The following is a 19,162-nucleotide window of genomic DNA, read 5'->3' as shown; positions in this document are numbered from 1 at the left end:
GGTCTCGTCTAGCTTGGACGGAAGTTGCGTCACGGCAGCGCCAAAAAAGAATTTGTAGGGAGGCTTAACCTTAGTTTGAAGTGTTGCACGTTTTTCCGCGGTAAACTGAGGTGCCTGAGCTACACCGACAGATGGGACTCGGCCCCGTGCGGGGACATCAGAAGAGCAGCAGCTGAAGGGAACCGCGGGACTTGGGCAGGGGTCACCTGAGGACCTCGGACTCTTTCCTGAGCCCCGGCGTGCTTCTCCCCGAGAGGAAGGGAGAGCCGGCCGGGCGGGAGGTAGGAAAGCTTTGGGATCTGTCTTTTGCTAGTAAGACCTTAGCCTGAGGAGAGACGTAAGTCAAGTAGGGTATTTAACGAAACACGACAGGCCCACGGATGGCTCCTTTGCTCACTTTCAGCCCTGCTTCTTATATTTATGTTGAAATTTTTACTAGTTATTTTCATCTTACTATCTTGTTTGAGAAAGATATGGCACGTAGCGTTGTCGAAAGAGCGCTTCAGCTGGGGAGTCTGAAGACAAGTTTTTCAGCTCAGTACTGCCACCAAACAACTTCGATTTTGATCAGTGTCTTTGGGCTTCAGGTTTTTTTTTGTTTTTGTTTTTTTTTAACAGGGACAGAGAGGGGGACAGATAGGGACAGACAGACAGGAATGGAGAGAGAGAGATGAGAAGCATCAATCATGAGTTTTTCGTTGCGACATCTTATTTGTTCATTGATTACTTTCTCATATGTGCCTTGACCGCGGGCCTTCAGCAGACTGAGTCACCCCTTGCTCGAGCCAGCGACCTTGGGTCCAAGCTGGTGAATTTTGTGCTCAAGCCAGATGAGCCCGCGCTCAAGCCGGTGACCTCGGGTCTGGAACCTGGGTCTTCCGCATCCCAGTCCGACGCTGTATCCACTGCGCCACCGCCTGGTCAGGCAGGGCTTCAGTTTCTTAACAGGTGATGTGTCAAGACAATTATCAAAGTCCTCCTTTTCCCTAACAACGTGAACTTGTTTAGTTATTCACTTACTACTTAAATCCCTTTAAAGAAACATGCGGGTACACGCTCTTTAGTGAGTTGCACTGTGTATAGAAATATTGTTTTTATATTCAGAATTTGAACTATTTTAAAATAATTTTTTGAAGAACAGTTTTAGGTTCACAGAAAAATTGCACAAAGTGCAAAGAATTCCCATACTCATCTCTCCTCCCCATATCCTGCATTGGTGTGATAAATGTATTGCAGTCAATGGACCAAATTCAGTACATTATCGTTAGCTAAAGTCAGTGGTTTACATTGGAGTTCACTCTATGTATTGTACAGTTCCATGAGTTTTGACAAATGCATAATGTCATATATCCACCATTACAGTATCAGAGAAAATGATTTCAGTATTCTAATGCCCTGTGCTCCACTTATATGGATTATTTTACAAACCATTTTTAAAGGTCACTTATATTTCAATTTATTGATACTCAGCAAGGAACTATATCAGTTTAAGTTTAATAAAAATGAATATCTTGCTATGTACAAAATAGAAAAATGTGAAGGGATAATTTGTGAAAAATTATAACATTAACAAACAAAGATAAGCTTCCCCAAAAAATTGCATTTCAACATATTTATCTAAAAACTGCAAATAACCTATCTAATCAATGGTGACCTAGAATTAATCTTGATTCATTGTCTTTTAAGACAGTTACAGAAGTCTTCTGGAAAATTAACATTTCCCATTTTGGCCCCTATGGAGAAAGAAAGGTTGAAACATGTATGTATGTACCCTATTCTACTCCTATACTTCCCCTGAAAGGTCCACCTTAGATGCCTATGTAAGAATATCCTTGTACCTCTGATAAAAGTGGGTATGACACTGCAGGACTGACTACACAGAAGGAGCTACGATGATGTATTCCTAGTGATGATGTATTCCTAGTGTCTCACGGGTCAGGTATGTGTTCAGCCAGTGCCGCCCTATAATAAATCTCAGAACACTGCAAACAAGTTATCATAGAGTTAATTATCTCTCTTGTTTTCATTTCTATTGTGGGAGCTCCTTGAAAGCAGATACAATACCTTTTCTTAATTTTATCTCATGAGCATACAGTATACTTGGTTACACAACTGTGGTATGCCTTAGAAAGACATGGTGATCAGAAGAGTAACTGCAGGTTAAAAGAGTAACAGGGTTATATCATGGTGTACAATGTTGCAAGACTGTTGACTAGTATATATTATTTTTCACTTTATGTGCTAGTTAATGCATTTTTAGGAGCACTATTTCCCCTATAATTTTGATGAAGATTTTCTTAAACTCTTATCTTTTAGAAGACATGAATGGAGAGTATAGAGGAAGAGGTTTTGGACGAGGAAGATTTCAAAGTTGGAAAAGAGGAAGAGGTGGTGGGAGCTTCTCAGGAAAATGGAGAGAAAGAGGACACAGACCTGACCTGCCTAGAGCCATAGGAAAAAGTGCTTCTGGTAGGGGAGTCAGTGATTGTTCAGGTTTTTCTGTTTTTTTAAGAAGGAATCTATTCATGCCTGGCATACAAAGCAGTTTAGCTCAGATTTCAGTCTTTTATTGATATTAATTCTTTAAGGTAGTATTTGAATGTTAGGATCCAGAATTCTTACTGAAGCCTGTAATTTAGATACTCTGTTAATATATCATGTTCTCATTGTTGGTAGGAAAAGTGAATTGGGGAAAAAATATTTGCTCTGTTTCTACTAACCTAGTCTTCTGTTTTGTTTTCAGAACAAACCTCACCGTCTTTGCTACTACAGTCAACATTGGATCAGTTCATACCATATAAAGGCTGGAAGCTTTATCTCTCCGAAGGTAGAATTAATAGTGCAAAAAGTACCATAATCATAATTACTTAACTTGTCTTTGGATGCTACATCTCATATTACTATAATTCATACTTACTGATATATACCCCCTTCTTTAATATTAGTTCACCAAAACAATTAAACCATGTTTATGTTTCAAGGGCATTATGTTTAGGTTTTATGTCAGTCAGGAGAACAGAAATCACACTAGCTATTTCAAAAGGGTTAATACAGGCAATTGGTTATAAAGATGGAAGACTAAAAGAGCAAAAAGGTAACATTGAGGTGTGCCACAGGAAATTTTAAAACATGCAATATCTGACTATTTAGCCAGGGGTATTAACCTCTTTTCCCTTAGATTAAAAAATAAAAGACAACGCCAACAACAACAGCTATCCTGTGTGAATGAGTCAAAACTATACCTATTTTTTTTTTGTCAGATTAGCCAAAAGTATATTGTTTTGGTGTGCTGCAGAACTCCAGTAAGTTAGTTTATATGTGCCGTGAGCTGAAAGGTTGAGAAGCCCTGCACTAGACTGTGCAGTGATTAAGGACAAGGATCTTGCTCCGTACCAGGCACTCAGTCTTCATTTTGTGAATGAAGCAAATGCTTTATGACTGTTTTTGTATTGAGGGTTTTTTTTTCTATTATATAGACAAGTATGTTTCAAACTACTTTATTGTACTGTTTCTGTGTGAGAGACAATTCCAAAATGTTAGCTTTACAGTTTTGGGACCAAGTCAAGTGGTAGGCTGTCTACTCCCTGATCTCAGGAAGGGATTTGACAGGTAACAGTTTAGACTAGTAGAATTTACTTTGTAAAGACTGTCTTCAGCTCTCCCTGTGCCTGTATTATAATTTTTATTTTAAGCTTTATTACATAAGCTATTTGAAGTAATATTCCTATTGGGTGTCAAAATTTTAATACAAAGATTTCCAGATAGTGGTGCTTTTACTTTTTTTATTTTTTTTATTTTTTCAATTACGGTTGACATATAATAATATATAGTGTGTCCGTAAAGTCATGGTGCGCTTTTGACCATGTCAGAAAAGCAGTCACAGAAAAGCAACAAAAGATGATAGAAATGTGAAATCTGTACCAAATAAAAGGAAAACTCTCCCAGTTTCTGTAGGAGATGTGGCAGCATGTGTGCATGCGCAGATGATGACATAACTCTGTGTATACAGCGGAGCAGCCCACAGTCATGCCAGTCGAGATGTGGATGGTACAAAGGAAAGTTCAGTGTGTTCTGTGGCTCACTAAATTCGAAACCATGACCAAAGTGCAACGTGAATATTGGCACATTTATAATGAAGTGCCACCACATAGGAATAACATTACTCGGTGGGATAAGCAGTTGAAGGAAACCGGCAGTTTGGTGGAGAAACCCCGTTCTGGTAGGCCATCAGTCAGTGATGAGTCTGTAGAGGCTATACAGGATAGCTACCTAAGGAGCCCTAAAAAATCTGTGCGTGAGCCCACATCGAACTGCACTGAATAGGTATGAAACTGGGAGAGGTTTCCTTTTATTTGGTGCAGATTTCACATTTCTATTGTCTTTTGTTGCTTTCCTGTGACCGGTCAAAAGTGCACCATGACTTTATGGACACACTGTATTAGTTTCAGATGTACAGCATGGTGATTTGACATTTATATAACTTATGAAGTGCTTATCCCATACGTCTAATATGGATCTGACATAAATATTTGTGCTTTTAGGAAGCCACTTCTTGTCTGCATTTCAGATTGTGTAAGATTATATATATTTGTTTTAGAATCTTAAGTACATAATCTATACCACTTTTCAAACATTGATTGATTTTAGAGAGACAGAGGAAGGGGTACGGAGAGAGAAAAAAGCATTCATTTGTTGTTTCACTTAGCTGTGCACTCACTAGTCACTTCCTGTATGTGCCCTGACTGAGGATCGAACCTGCAGCCTTGGTGTTTTGGGATGATGCTCTAACCAACTGAGCTAACCAGTCAGGGCCTCCATACCATTTCTTATCTAAATGTAATCTGAATGGAAAGCAATTGGGAAAAGTTATCTACTGTGTGTTTAGGGTTTCTTCTGTCTTGTGAAAATTATGCTTGTATGTGTGTGATTATTGGTGCTTATGCCATATTTGTTTGATTAGCTTACAGTGATAACTCTCCTTTTATTGAGAAGATTCAAGCATTTGAAAATTTTTTCATAAGGCATATTGATTTATATGATAAGGTAAGATTCTTTTTTTTTTTTTGTATTTTTCCAAAGTTGGAAATGGGGAGGCAGTCAGACAGACTCCCGCATGCGCCCAATCAGAATCCACCCAGCACGCCCACCAGGGGGCGATGCTCTGCCACAATCAGAGCCATTCTAGCGCCTGAGGCAGAGGCCATAGAGCCATCCTCAGCCCCCGGGCAAACTTTGCTCCAGTGGAGCCTTGGCTGCGAGAGAGGAAGAGAGAGACAGAGAGGAAGGAGAGGGGGAGGAGTGGAGAAGCAGATGGGCGCTTCTGTGTTCCCTGACCGGGAATCGAACCCGGGACTTCTGCACGCCAGGCCGACGCTCTACCACTGAGCCAACCGGCCAGGGAAATTCTTATATAACAAAAAGCTACTAGTCCAATTTTTTTTGTGTCAGCTAACTGAACACTATTGGTTGATCATAGGCACCAGAGCCAGATTGCCTTGGTCCAGCTCCCAGCCCTGCCACTTACCTGCAATGTAGACTTTGTTGAATGACTTACCTTCTCTGTTCCTCCATTTTTTTCATCTATCAGTTGGGGATGATAGTATTATTAATACCCACCACAAGGGTTGTTTAGAGGCACAAGTAATAAATTAATATATTTTAAATATTAGAACCATGCTTGGCCACAAAATATATAGTACTCATTATCACCATGTACACATTACACGCTTTTGCAAAGTGTGTAGTGGAATGCTCAGCTCTGTAAAAGCAATCATTGTTTTCATACCTTCATATTTTATAGGACGAAATAGAAAGAAAGGGAAGTATTTTGGTGGATTTTAAAGAATTGACAAAAGACGACACAGTAGTTGAATTGATACCAAATATAGCAAATGAATTAAGGGATGCACCTGAGAAAACCTTGGCCTGCATGGGTCTGGCAATACACCAGGTAAATATTTATTTTGTGAGTCTTTTGCCAAGATTTTAAGGGAATTTCACAACTATCCTTAAAAGATACATAGTTTTTACCAACAAACAATAGCTAGAACTAAAAGGTTGCAGTCCTATCCTGAAAGATACCATTCCATTCTTTATATAACAGTTTACTTTAAATATATTTATACTTCTAATTTATCTGAATTAGTTTCTTTTTATTTAAGATTGGTAATTACCTTGTTTCAAGGAACTGTGTAATCTTATAGGGAAGATGGAGACAGGATATCATAGTGTTACCAATTATGAACTTGAAACGAAAAACCCACCTTACATTTAGGTTCAAGTTAATCATCCTGAGTGTCCCCATATATAAGTTAACAATAATGCACACTGTGCCTAATGAGTTTTTCTCAGGGGCTGATGGCACAACTTATGTAAAAGCAGTTTTGAGGCTGGCAAACATGTAAATGCTTCAATGCAAAGTGTTGTAAATCTCAGTTCAGACACAAAATGCTATGTTCAGATAAAGAGATGAGATTCTCAGCTGTTATAGAGGAATGGAAAAGCTCAGGAAGATTTGTAGAGGTGGTGTGGTATATGATGAGTCTTTAAGGGGTATTTAGGACTGGACATCGAGCAGGAGGGGTGAGGGTTTCTAGGCAAAGAAATAGTTCTTTACAAAGGTGTGTACATGCGAGTAACCCAAGACTGGGGACCTTAGCCGTTGTCTTCAGACTTCTCTTGCTCAGTAGTTCCCCATATCCAAGTCACTACAACCTTTCATTTCTATTTCTAAAATGTCTCTAAGTCCACCTCTTTCCCATTCTTACTGCCTCTGTCTCATGCCTTACTTTTCCTAAACTGTTGCCATACATAATAAAACATGGTTTGTCCTTGGAAACTGTGCTGACTTTTCTACCAAATCAAATTCAAATCCTTTACATGGTATTGAAGGCCTTCTGTGGTCTGGTTCAGTTTCTTCTCCCCACAACTCTCCTTCATTCACTGCTATCATCCAGCTAAACTGAGCTCTTTCCACAATTTTCAAATCCCTCTACCTCTTGCATGTCCTACCCAGTCAGCATAAAGTGCCCCTTTCCTTGCATATCCAAAGTTTTGGGGCCTACCTCAATTGTTTCTCTGGGAAGCTTTTCGGGCAACCCCTTTTCAAAACTCACATGGTATGTCTCCCTGATATTTATGGTCCTTGTAACAATTATAGTTGGATATGTGCACCCATTTTTTCCTCAGATTGCCAGCATGTTGCTTTGTACGCAAGTACATTATTTATTTTATTATTAAATGCAGAGGGAGTGGGTATTCTCTCTTAATTAGTGAACATGGCGAAGAAAATATTTTTTCACCATAAACAATCCAGGAGGTAATGGCTTTGGGGACAATCATAAGGACTTTGTAGATTAGGTTTAGGCCTGACCAGTGGTAGCACAGTGGATAGAGCATTGGCCTAGGACACTGATGTCCCAGGTTCAAAACCCCAAGGTTAGTGGCTTGAGGCCAAAGGTCATTTGCTTTAGCAAGGGATCACTGGCTCAGCTGGAACCTCCCTGGTCAGGGCATGTGTGAAAAGCAATCAGTGAACAACTGAAGTGCCACAACTACGAGTTGATGCTTCTCATTTCTCTCCTTTCTTGTGTTTCTCTTTTGCTCTCTCTTGCTTAAAAAAAAAAAAAAAAGTACCGTAGGTGTAGTTGGGACACAAGGTAGCAGATAGGGATCCTGGAGTTTTTAAGTCCATGGACGACAAAATCCCAGGTAAGACGTAATTCAATATAAAATAAGTAGTCATAATTAAATATCAGAGTTTTAAAAGGCTATTAGAGTTATGTTGGTGTTCTAAACTGTTTATATTCATAAACATAGTTTCTATAAAAGTTCTGCTTCGAGGTGATATTTTGTTTTCCAACTTTTATGTAAATGTCTGTGCTGTTTAGGTGTTGACCAAGGATCTCGAAAGGCATGCAGCTGAGTTACAGGCCCAAGAAGGCTTGTCTAGAGATGGAGAAACAATGGTCAGTGTGCCACATATCTATGCAAGGTGAGGGATTTGCTGGTATTCAAGTATTGTTTAGAGTTGGGCATGGAAGACCGTGTAAAATAAGAACCTCATTTTATAAGGCAAACAAATATATATTAATACAAAGAATATGCATTCCTTGCTGTCTCATTGGTCCTAACATCCAAGTCAACCCACTGATAATTCTTCAAAGATCATGACAGAAATAAACCTTTTCTGCCCAAATAAGTTCATTTTCCAACCTGCGGATTTTTGTGAATGTTCAATTTGAATGTGTACTTATCAAGACCACACTGTTTAAATTTAATAATCCATGTAATCTACTAAATGGTGTGATTATATTTTAAAATTATTAAACACAGAGAACAAATGGAATTTTTTTCTTTAATTCATCTTTATTGTATTTTAAGATTTTAACTTCTTTTCTTTCTCATTAAAAGAGATGAATAAGGTAATCATCCGAGTTTTTTCTGTTTTTTAAAAACTCAGATTTGAAACATCTGATTTTTGCTTTATTTTAGGTATTTATTGATTTTAGAGAGGAAGGGTGAAAGAGAGAGAAATATTGATTTGTTGTCCATTTATTCATGCATCCATTTGTCGGTTCTTGTGTGTGCCCTGACTAGGGCTGGAACCTTTAACTTAGAGTACTGACGCAGCTCTGACTAACTGAGCTACCTGGCCAGAGTGGTTCTGTTTTTCTTTCTCAGAATTTATAGAAGCCATTTTCTAATAGGTTTTGAAAAAGGAATTAGAAACTCAAAAAGCTGCTGAATCTCTAGACTTTCCTTTGGCGTTATTATTTCCCTTTTCACTAGAGAACAGCCAGTGGGACAAGAAGAGAAGATTTAACACTTTTTTTTGAGAATGATTTTAATTTTTGTGAAATTTCTTACATAGATAGGGATGATATGGTTTGAGAATTCCATAGTTGCTCCTAAGGAACTTGTGAAGAGGCAGACAACCTCACTTTTCTGTGCATTGTAAATTCATGGATAAATATGTTTGTTTTTAGGTTATACAACTACGAGCCCTTGACACAGCTCAAGAATGTCCGAGCAAATTACTATGGCAAATACATTGCCCTGAGAGGGACGGTTGTTCGCGTCAGTAACATCAAGCCTCTTTGCACCAAGATGGCTTTTCTTTGTGCTGCATGTGGAGAAGTTCAGAGTTTTTCTCTTCCAGATGGAAAGTATAATCTTCCCACAAAGGTGATACATTCTTTAACTACTTTATTTATCTTGGTAAAGAAGGCAGGTCAGTTTACAAGCTAGTTAGATTTGCTCTAACTGTTGTTCTTTTCCAGAGTTTCCTTTACCATCCTTGGACTTTATTAAATGTAATATTTATCACACTTGTACTCAAATTGAAGTTCTTAAGCCTTCCTTTTCTTATAGGAATAGCAGAGTATGTTAGATTTCAGGGACTGGCTCTGAATGATCTGTGATGTTGATAAATTGGTGTCATCTACTGTTCGTCTGGGCTTAAATTTCAGGCAATGCCTTTAGCTCAGGGGCCAGAAATTAAATCTGTGTTTAAATCAGGGTTTGTATTTTTTTTCTGTAAGCTATTTGGTCAGGATATCCCGTGCCCTCTAATATAGCAGATAGTATTGCCAATTCAAGTGATAGTGTGCGGAGGTCCTGTGTGTGTCTGAACCTCAGTGAACTGAACTGACCAGAAAGATGATTGTTCCAAATGATCTCTGTGTCAGTCACTCTTGCTACATAACAAATCACCCTAAAACTTAGTGTCTCATAATAGCAACAGGCATTTTATTATTTCTCCTGGTTTCTGTGGGCCAGGAGGTTGGAAGAACGGCTTGGCTGGGTAGTTCTGGCTCTAGATCTCTCACATAGTTGTAGTCAAGTGGTGTCTGGAGCTGGATCAGCAAAGAGTGGAGGGGCTGGGTGTTGGCCAGGCATCTCTACTCCATATGGCTTTTCTGTGTGGCTGGCTCTGGCTTCCCAACGTGGTATGGTAGCTCAGGACACATAACTGCTGATTGCTTTAAGAGGCAGAAGTCCACCTAACAGGCAGAAATGGCTCTGCCTCTTGAACTAGCCTCCAAAGTCAGGTATCACTTCTCTCATGTTGCTTACAAAGTGAGTCACAAACCTGGCAAGATTTGAAGAAGGGGAAATTAGATGCCATTTCTTGATGGGGGAGTGGCAAGTTTGTAGAAGGGCTTATGCGGGGATATTATTACACCCATATTTGAGAAATACAGTCTGCCACAATCTCTGAATTTGTAAATGCACCTTATAGTACAATCAGCAAACAAGGGACATGTGAAAACTTGAACACAACTTGTGTTGTGGACTGCCTGTGTGTTATGTTAAGTATTATTCTATACAAATAGTGCAAAAGGAGGCTAGGTGGGAGAGCTGGTGAGTAAAGACCCAGGAAAGGCTTTGAAAAGGGGAAGATCGAGGCAGAGAGTGGACTGTATGTGAGGGAGCATTCAAGGATCAGGAGACGTTATGGAAACGAAGGAAGGAATAGTGCTTAGGGTGAGAGGCAGGTGAGGAGCCTTCCCTGTCCACAGCAGAAAGAGGAAGAGCAGTGATCAAGGGGGACCAGCTGAAAAGGTACCTCAAAAGCTTGTGATACAGAATCAGTGCAGGAGGAAATAGAAAATCATTGCAGCTCTTACTGTGTTTTCCGTTCTGAGAACAACTCTTAAAACAATATGAAAAAAAGCATTTTAACTTGAGATGGGATTGTATTTTATCCAAATCTGAATATGAATTAATGTTGTTGCAGTGCCCTGAGCCCACATGTCGAGGGAAGTCGTTTACTGCTCTCCCTAGCTCTCCTCTCACAGTGACGATGGACTGGCAGTCGATCAAGTAAGCAGTCACCATATTTAATGAGGCAGGTTTTCTGCTGTCAAGAGAAACTGTAATTCTCCTATGTTATGCTGTGAATCTTACTTGTATGTAGTGATAAAGTGTATAATAGAAGGTTTGATTAGGAGTTTGTGTTGAAATGATAATTGTCTTTATTCAAAATTTGTTTTCTGTCGGATTCCAGAAAGGATTAGATATGCAAATTTATGTCTTTTTACTAATGAGAAATAGTTCATGTTATTACTCATTTATGTGACTGATTGAACTGGATATAAGCCATAAGCAAAGCTGTATAATTTACTTCATAATGAGCTATGATCAAAATAATATTTCTTTGAAAGTTTAAAGTAAAGGATTTCTTAGAAATGGGCATATCTCTGAGGTATTTTGCTATAGTTCTTTTTGTTCTTTTTTTTTCCAACTGTTTCTTAAGTCAGATTGTGTGTGTGTGTGTGTGTGTGTGTGTGTGTGTGTGTGTTTAAGCCAACAATTTATTTTTCTGGCTATAATTCCTTAACTTCATCCTAAATATAAAATAATGGGTAGTTTTGAAGTTAGAACACCCTTCAGGAAACCTGGCCAAAACAGGACATGGCCTTAAAAAACTAGAATGTAGGGGAAAAGTGAGTTAGATTGCTGCCAACCTCTGTCCTAGCTCTACCCCGCTGCTTCCTGTAAAACCAAGACCAGCATGTGTGATGACTGTTCAGTGACCCGAGATATTTACAAAGACTACTTTATAGAAGAGGACGTGTTCCAGACCCCTGCGCGCCGCCGCGTCCCTGATCAGCGGGGAGCTGGCTTCCCGTCCCCGTCTGCAGGGCCTTCACCCCAAGGGGCATGGTGAGGGCTACAGAGGCCCCGAAAGGGCCACAATAGGGTACACAGCAGACTCAGGGTAATTTGATTATTTGAACAAAATCCCTGTTTTCAGGTAAAAATAATAGAAAGAAAATGGGCTTAAATATTTTAATTGGATTTTTCCCACTTTTATTTTTCAATTACAGTTGACATACAATATTATAGGAGTTTCAGGTGTCAATGTAGTAATTAGATATTTATATAACTTACAAAGTGCTCACCCCAGTAAGTCTGATACCCCACCTGACACCAACATTTTAATTGAATTTGAACAGTGATCTTCTAACATTAGGAAGTCACACCTAGGGGCATAAAACATTGGCTCCCACTTTTCTGTAACTTCCTGTGTGTGTTCCGGACATCATTTTGTTTTGTCCATTGATACTTTTCCCATTTGCTGTTTCCTAAAACTTCAGTATCTCATGTTTGTTGGTGACACCTCTGCATACCCTGAACTTTCTTTTTGTTCTTTAGTGACTATAACTTTGGTGAACGTTTTGAAGGGAGGGTGACATGCATGTGCTCATTCTACCATCTCATCCTTAGCTGCAAAATGCTGCAGTAATTTTACTTTTTTTTGTTTTATTTTTCTAGTGAATGGGGGAGAGAGAAAGAGGGAGAGACAGACAGACAGGGAGGAAGAGAGATGAGAAACATCAACTTGTAGTTGTGCCACTTTAGTTGTTCATTGATTGCTTTCTCATGTGTGCCTTGACCAGGGAGCTCCAGCTGAGTGTGTGACCCCTTGCCCAAGCCAGCGACCTTGGGCTCAAGCTGGCGACCTTGGGTTTTCGAACCTGGGACCTCAGCATCCCCAGGCTGACGCTCTGTCCAATGCGCCACTGCCTGGTCAGGCAAAAACTGACTTTTTAAAAACTGGCCCTTTATCTAGCTTAGCACTATGTGTGGACCCCTAAATAGTTACTATGTAGAAGAAATAACCCAAAGTCACTGGAAATTGTTTACCATTTTAGAATCCAGGAGCTGATTCAGTCTGACGATCAGCGAGAAGCAGGTCGGATTCCACGAACCATAGAATGTGAGCTTGTTCATGACCTTGTGGACAGCTGTGTTCCGGGGGATACAGTGACTATCACTGGAGTGGTCAAAGTCTCAAATGCTGAAGAAGGTGTAGTAAAACTCTTTCTCATTTGGCTTGTCCTCAGTAATTTGTCAGCATTTGTACTTTTTTAAGCTCCTTCTGAATTTCCATCAATTTATGGAGTTCCTTGTTTCTTATGTAGGTGAGACTTTCCCTCTGAAATGAGGGTTTATTGAAACTCGGTATGCCTTTCTTATACATTCTCCTTGAACCTTTGTAGGTAAAACAAAAATACCAATTTTGACATTTCATACTTTAAAATTTACAGGTTCTCGAAATAAGAATGACAAGTGTATGTTCCTTTTGTACATTGAAGCAAATTCTGTTAGCAATAGCAAAGGGCAGAAACCAAAAGCCTCCGAAGATGGGTGTAGTAAGCACGGAACATTGCTGGAGTTCTCACTTAGAGACTTTTATGCCATCCAAGAGATTCAAGCTGAAGAAAACCTATTCAAACTCATTGTCAAGTATGTATGACATTATCTGAAATTTTACTGTGTATGTGCATGTTGGCATATTCCTGGCTATAAGTAACAAAAACTAGTAAAATGGTTGCAAACTAAAATTCACTAGCTAAATCCAGCTAACTGATCATTTTTGTTTGACCCATGAGCTAAGAATGATTGTTATATTTTTTAATGGCTGAAAAAGACTCAAAAAGAGGCTATCTCACAACACACAAAATTATGTGAAATTCACATTTCGCTGCCCATAAATGAACATTTATTGCAACACAGCCACAATCATTTTGAAGGGTTCAGAGTTGAGAGGGGGGACAAAGGGCTCGCAAATGCTTACCGTCTGGTCCTCTGTAGGAAGTTTGCTGATCTCTGAACACTGAGGCAAGTTTACTGACAGTAAGTTCCTCAGCAGAAGGCTGATGGGACAGTGAATCCCAGAGTTATCTCAGTTAGTTTTAGGTAAGGTTTTTTTTGTTTGTTTGTTTTGTTTTTTACTTTTCAAAACTAAGAAAGAGATTCACATAGAAGTCACATTTGGTAAGTATCTTTTGTTATTGCTGTGCAATAGAGAAGCAGCACTTTAGTATTTAGTAGTTAAAGGCTCTCTTTTTGTAGAGAAACCTAAATTAGAATTCTGCTTCAGCCACTTCTTTCCATTGTGATCTGGGGCATGTTACCTGATTTCCTCCTTCATTTTTATCTTCAAAGGGACATAATAATACTTGTCTCACAAGGTTGGCCTGAAGATTAAATGAGATTTTATGTTACTTAACATAATTAGTAAGGCTGTTGTTGTGATAATTTTATGACAATATTCTTTGTATAATTTTAAATAGGGGAAAATGAGACTGAGTAACACACATACCTAAGGGAAAAAGAACTGAGATTTTGAATGCATTGTATTAGGGAATTGATCTAGGCCAGTGGTAGTCAACCTGGTCCCTACCGCCCACTAGTGGGCGTTCCAGCTTTCATGGTGGGCGGTAGCGGAGCAACCAAAGTATAAATAAAAAGATAGATTTAACTATAGTAAGTTGTTTTATAAAGATTTATTCTGCCAAACAGCAAAAATCCGACATAAAGTACTTGGTAAGTAATTATTATTATATGCTTTAACTTGCTTTAACTCTGCTTTATAAATTTTAAAAGTAAAGTTACTTCCCTACTTTATAAATCACCATTACTGTGGAACCGGTGGGCAGTTAGAAAATTTTACTACTAACAGAAATACAAAAGTGGGCTGTAAGTATAAAAAGGTTGACTACCCCTGATCTAGGCTTTGGGCTCTAGGAGAATGACACTTTCTCTGCCTTTAATATGTTAATTTCCCAATTAAGAAAAAAGTATAGAGTTCCTCAGGGCTCCTTTGTTCTTAAACTTGCAGAGATGTCCTCTGAATAGAGCACCATCCAGCGCCCTGAGGTAGGGTGTGGAGCCAGGGTGAGGTGTGATCTGGAGGGAGGAGTGGTGGGGAGTGGCAGGTCTGTAACAGGTCTGAGGAGCTACCTGGTTGAGGATCAAAACACCTCTTTGGTTCTGCTCATCAGTTATAAATAAAAATGAACGTACATAGTGGTCCTTCTGCAATACTTCTGAAGATATGTTTGTATGAAAAGGGTTTTCTTCCCATGGTTTGCTTTTACCTTTTACTTCTAAGTTTATGATTTCAATATCAAAACAAGATTATTTTTATTTGTTAATTTTCCTGTGGTTGGCAAACTAGGCAGAGAATACTTGTTTTTTGAATATAAATATAAAGTTTTATTAGAGCATAGCCCCACCCATTTATTCATTCATTTACATATTGTTGGTGGTTGCTTTCAGACAAGTAGTTGTGACCAAGATAGAGCTAAAAATACTTTCTGGCCCCTTTAGAAAAAGTTTGTTGAATGTCCCCATATTAACAAATAGAAGACGATGAAAGGAGTATGGAAAAGACAGTGGAAGGTTATGTTTTAGTTTGGGTTCCTTTAGCAGCAATATGATTTGGGAAACATAGTTTATTTTGGAGGTGACCTCAAATATAGCAGTAGGGGAATGGGGAGAGAGACAGAGAAAGGATGGCAGTCAATGTATGGTACCGTAATGAACCGACCCCTACTAGCATCCAGGCCTTACTCCTCCCGAGGCCTCTGGGACACGAGACTGTAGAACTCGGGATTTTTCCATCTAAGGGCCTGGGTTTGTGGCTGCTCCTGGGAATACTAGATAACCTGGCACTTCTAGCCTGCCCGGCCTGTCTGTTGCCATAGAAAGTCCTTCAATAGACAGGTGCAGGTGCATGGTAGGAGGCCAGCCCTGATTGTTCAGGAGGATGCTGGACAGTGAGTGCCAAAGGGACATGGCTGGATACCTACGTCTGTGTTACATATTGTATATTAAAAGGGCTAGTGATTCACAGTTTACTCTCAAGTATATCTCTTTTACCCTGTCTTTCTTTGGCCCTTGTTTGTATAATAGACATATGTAAATCTACTTCTTTGTATTTGTATATATGGTCTTATTCCGAACCTTTGAACTGAAAAGATGAAGTTTTATCCCATTTTAAAATATGTATGTGGTTCATCCTTTTGTCTCCTTTTAGTGACTGCTGCGTAAATCTGAAGATGTCTGTTCACATAAAATACAATATAATTTGTATCCTAAATTGGAAGATGATTGTTATGGTGCATTTGTGTGTGTGTGTGTGTGTGACAGAGAGGTACAGATAGGGACAGATAGGAAGGGAGAAAGATGAGAAGCACCAGTTGCGGCACCTTATTTGCTTGTTGACTACTTTTTCATATGTGCCTTGACTGGGGGGCTGCAGCAGATTGAGTGACCCCTTGTTCAAGCCAGCAACCTTGGGCTCAAGCTGGTGAACCTTGCTCAAACCAGATGAGCCTGCACTCGAGCTGGTGACCTCTGGGTTTTGAACCTGGATCCTCTGCGTCCCAGTTCGATGCTCTATTCACTGCGCCACCACCAGCCTGCCTGGTCAGGCTATGGTGCATTTTAAAGGCTAGTAATGTAAAATGGTCAACATTCTGTTTGGAGACTATAAAATACAAGTATCCTGTCTCCCTTACTCTGGCACAATTTTTAAGTATCCTTCCCTTTATAGGTTAAACAAGAATTTTGAGAAATTTCTTGACTATTAGAATAAAATTTATTGGTTTGAAGGGGTGTACATTTTATTGTATTTTTTTTTGATGCAATATAAAGCAAGTTAAACAAACTTTAAAGTAGATCTTCTAATGTATCAATGAAGTGGATGTTAGAATTTATAAGTTATATCCTGTTTTTCAGCTCACTTTGCCCTGTCATCTTTGGCCATGAAGTAAGTATTTTACTTCATCTTTGCTCAAAAATATATAAAGTTGACAAAAATAAAATAAAAAGATTTCACAGAAAGTAGCAAAAATAGCTGACTTCTGTTGGCCAGTTAGTTGTTTGTATTTAATGAGTCATTGTTCTCCATAAGTGAATGATGTGACGGGCAAATTGCAGCCCCTTGTAGGAAGAAGCTGCTTACCAATTTGAGTTAACAGGAGTAGGCTTCCTTTAAACCACCCTGGACACTACATGTTAAAGCAGAAACTGACAAGTATTTCTTAGTTTTGTGGAATGGATTATTCATGCATTGCAAGGTAGATAGGTCTTCATTTAGCAACTTCCAAGATATTGCTCTGATTTTCTATGATTTCTCATTTTTGCTTTTTAATCATACTTGCTTTCCTTAGGAAAAAAAGTTTAATCACACTTTAAAAGAAGCCCTCCCCCCAAAAACAAATAAATGTTGTAACCATAAGAGGAGTAGCACTCTCTTTGCTATTCCTTTTTATGTTTTTCTCACGTTTTTAACTTCTTTCACACTTGAGCTTGTTAAAGCAGGTTTGGCATTAGCACTCTTTGGAGGAACCCAGAAATACGCAGATGACAAAAACAGAATTCCAATTCGGGGAGACCCACATGTCCTTGTTGTTGGAGATCCAGGCTTAGGAAAGAGTCAGATGCTACAGGTAGGAAATAATCACTGAGTATTTGATCTTTTGCTTATCAAACTCATGAATAATTCACAACTGGTATAGCATTTGTATTCTGAGTCCAAAGCAACGCAGTTTCTGTGACCAATCTGTGTTGGTTCCCAAGAAGTTTCTGCCTCTGTCAGTCACAGAAGTGGTCCTCCCTTCAGGAGCTTATGATGGCCCTAGAAGGTGCTGCTTGGTGGAATGCCTGTGGTTTCCTTAGAGCAGGGGTCCCCAAACTACGGCCCGCGGGCCGCATGCGGCCCCCTGAGGCCATTTATCCGGCCCCTGCCACACTTCCGGAAGGGGCACCTCTTTCATTGGTGGTCAGTGAGAGGAGCATAGTTCCCATTGAAATACTGGTCAGTTTGTTGATTTAAATTTACTTGTTCTTTATTTTAAATATTGTATTTGTTCCCGTTTTGTTTTTTTACTTTAAAATAAGATATGTGCAATGTGCATAGGAATTTGTTCATAGTTTTTTTTATAGTCCGGCCCTCCAACGGTCTGAGGGACAGTGAACTGGCCCCCTGTGTAAAAAGTTTGGGGACCCCTGCCTTAGAGTGACACCTGGTAAGCCAGCTATAATGTCCTTTCTAAGAATGTCCATGTCCTCTATTCATACCTTCTTCCGTGTGGAAATATGACCAGACCAGGGCGTCTCTGGCTCTTTGGTGAATTGTAGTCCTGTGATTACTGAATCTTTGGGGATTGAGAACCCTGGGTGCATATTAGGATCACCCAGATATCCTTTGGAGCTCTTTGAAAATATTGTGGCCTGCCCCAGGCCAATTCAATTGAGTCTCTGGGTTAGGGTCCTACTATCTGTATATGGATACCCTCCCCAAGTGATTCTACTGTGCAGCCAAGATTGAGAACTGCTCTGATCTTGTCATGGCACTGTAATCCCACTGTCCTTGTCGGATTTTTTTTTAAAGTTTTTCCATTGATTTGAGAGAGAGAGAGAGGAGGAAGGGTGGGGGGAGGGACAGAGAAGCATCAACTTGTTCCTCTTAGTTCCATTTAGTTGTGAGCTCATTGGTTGCTTCTCAGACGTGTCCTGATGGGAGATTGAACCTATGACCTTGGCGCACTGAGACAACTCTATCCACTGAGCCATCTGGCCAAGGCCTCAATTCTTTCTTACGATTAAATGTTAAACCAGTCATTTTAATTTTTAATATAACATTTTTATTCATGTTTCCGTCTTTCTTTTGACTAACTGAACCTGTGTGTGTGTGTGTGTGTGTGTGTGTGTGTGTATGCGCCCTTGCTACAAGCCTGGCACAGAGTGCCTAGCCAGAATATGTATACAAGGTACACATAGGGAGCTAAATTGTTACAGTTTCTTTTTTATCTTTGTAGCATTGTGTGTGTGGTTTTTTGAATTAGCATATTATAGGTGGAAGCCTAGTTTAACTTCCACAGTGTCTGATACAAATCATTCACTTTCTGCATTTTGTTTGTAGTGCATAAAATGTCATGGATTAAATGGCACTGAAATGTTTTCATGCCAACAAATGACATTGGCAGGTTTTCGTGGCATTTAGACCTGGGAATAATGCCTTTAAAACCCCTGGCTCAATTTAAAAATAGAAATTGTAATATTAGTGGAAATAAGTGTTGTAAATAGTGGAGGGTATCACCTGTAAGGCGGCTAGTCCTGCTAAGGCAGGATTTTTAAAAATTAGGCTAACACCATTAGGAGTTCATTATTTTATATATTTAATTCCCATTCCCTCTGACCGTTTAGTGAACCGTAGTACTCTCAGATTAACAAATAAGGAACTACAAAGAACAAAAATTGTAGCAACTGTTTATAAGCTAGGCACCGTAGGGTCCCTTGGATTGTGCACTGCCCAAGTCCAGTCCACCGGCGTGGATAGCTGTGTATGAGGACTGTC

The 19,162-nt window shown here is 39.5% G+C and overlaps 1 protein-coding gene across 8 annotated transcripts in view; it reads left to right on the top strand.

The window, feature by feature from the left end:
* Nucleotides 1-58: 58 nt before the first annotated feature.
* The window catches only part of MCM8 (minichromosome maintenance 8 homologous recombination repair factor), a 32,321-nt gene continuing 13,217 nt past the window's right edge, over nt 59-19,162 (top strand). For 2 of the 8 annotated variants that reach the window (XM_066387224.1, XM_066387216.1), the window contains exons 1-12: nt 59-281; nt 2,317-2,469; nt 2,744-2,827; nt 4,961-5,043; nt 5,801-5,950; nt 7,890-7,993; nt 8,988-9,186; nt 10,742-10,827; nt 12,663-12,817; nt 13,059-13,257; nt 16,540-16,570; nt 17,112-17,252. In XM_066387224.1, coding sequence (XP_066243321.1) covers nt 2,322-2,469; nt 2,744-2,827; nt 4,961-5,043; nt 5,801-5,950; nt 7,890-7,993; nt 8,988-9,186; nt 10,742-10,827; nt 12,663-12,817; nt 13,059-13,257; nt 16,540-16,570; nt 17,112-17,252 — 1,380 coding nt within the window. In that variant the 5' untranslated portion in view covers nt 59-281; nt 2,317-2,321. Of the gene's footprint in view, nt 282-760; nt 949-1,686; nt 1,760-1,796; nt 1,898-2,291; nt 2,470-2,743; nt 2,828-4,960; nt 5,044-5,800; nt 5,951-7,889; nt 7,994-8,987; nt 9,187-10,741; nt 10,828-12,662; nt 12,818-13,058; nt 13,258-16,539; nt 16,571-17,111; nt 17,253-19,162 lie in introns of those variants that run through there. The other 6 variants (XM_066387218.1, XM_066387219.1, XM_066387220.1 and 3 more) reach the window with 6 other exon arrangements.

The sequence above is a fragment of the Saccopteryx leptura genome, chromosome 5 (genome assembly GCF_036850995.1).
Source record: "Saccopteryx leptura isolate mSacLep1 chromosome 5, mSacLep1_pri_phased_curated, whole genome shotgun sequence".
NCBI lineage: Eukaryota > Metazoa > Chordata > Mammalia > Chiroptera > Emballonuridae > Saccopteryx > Saccopteryx leptura.
Note: the sequence above shows the minus strand (reverse complement) of the source record. Positions and strands in the feature narration are given on the sequence as shown.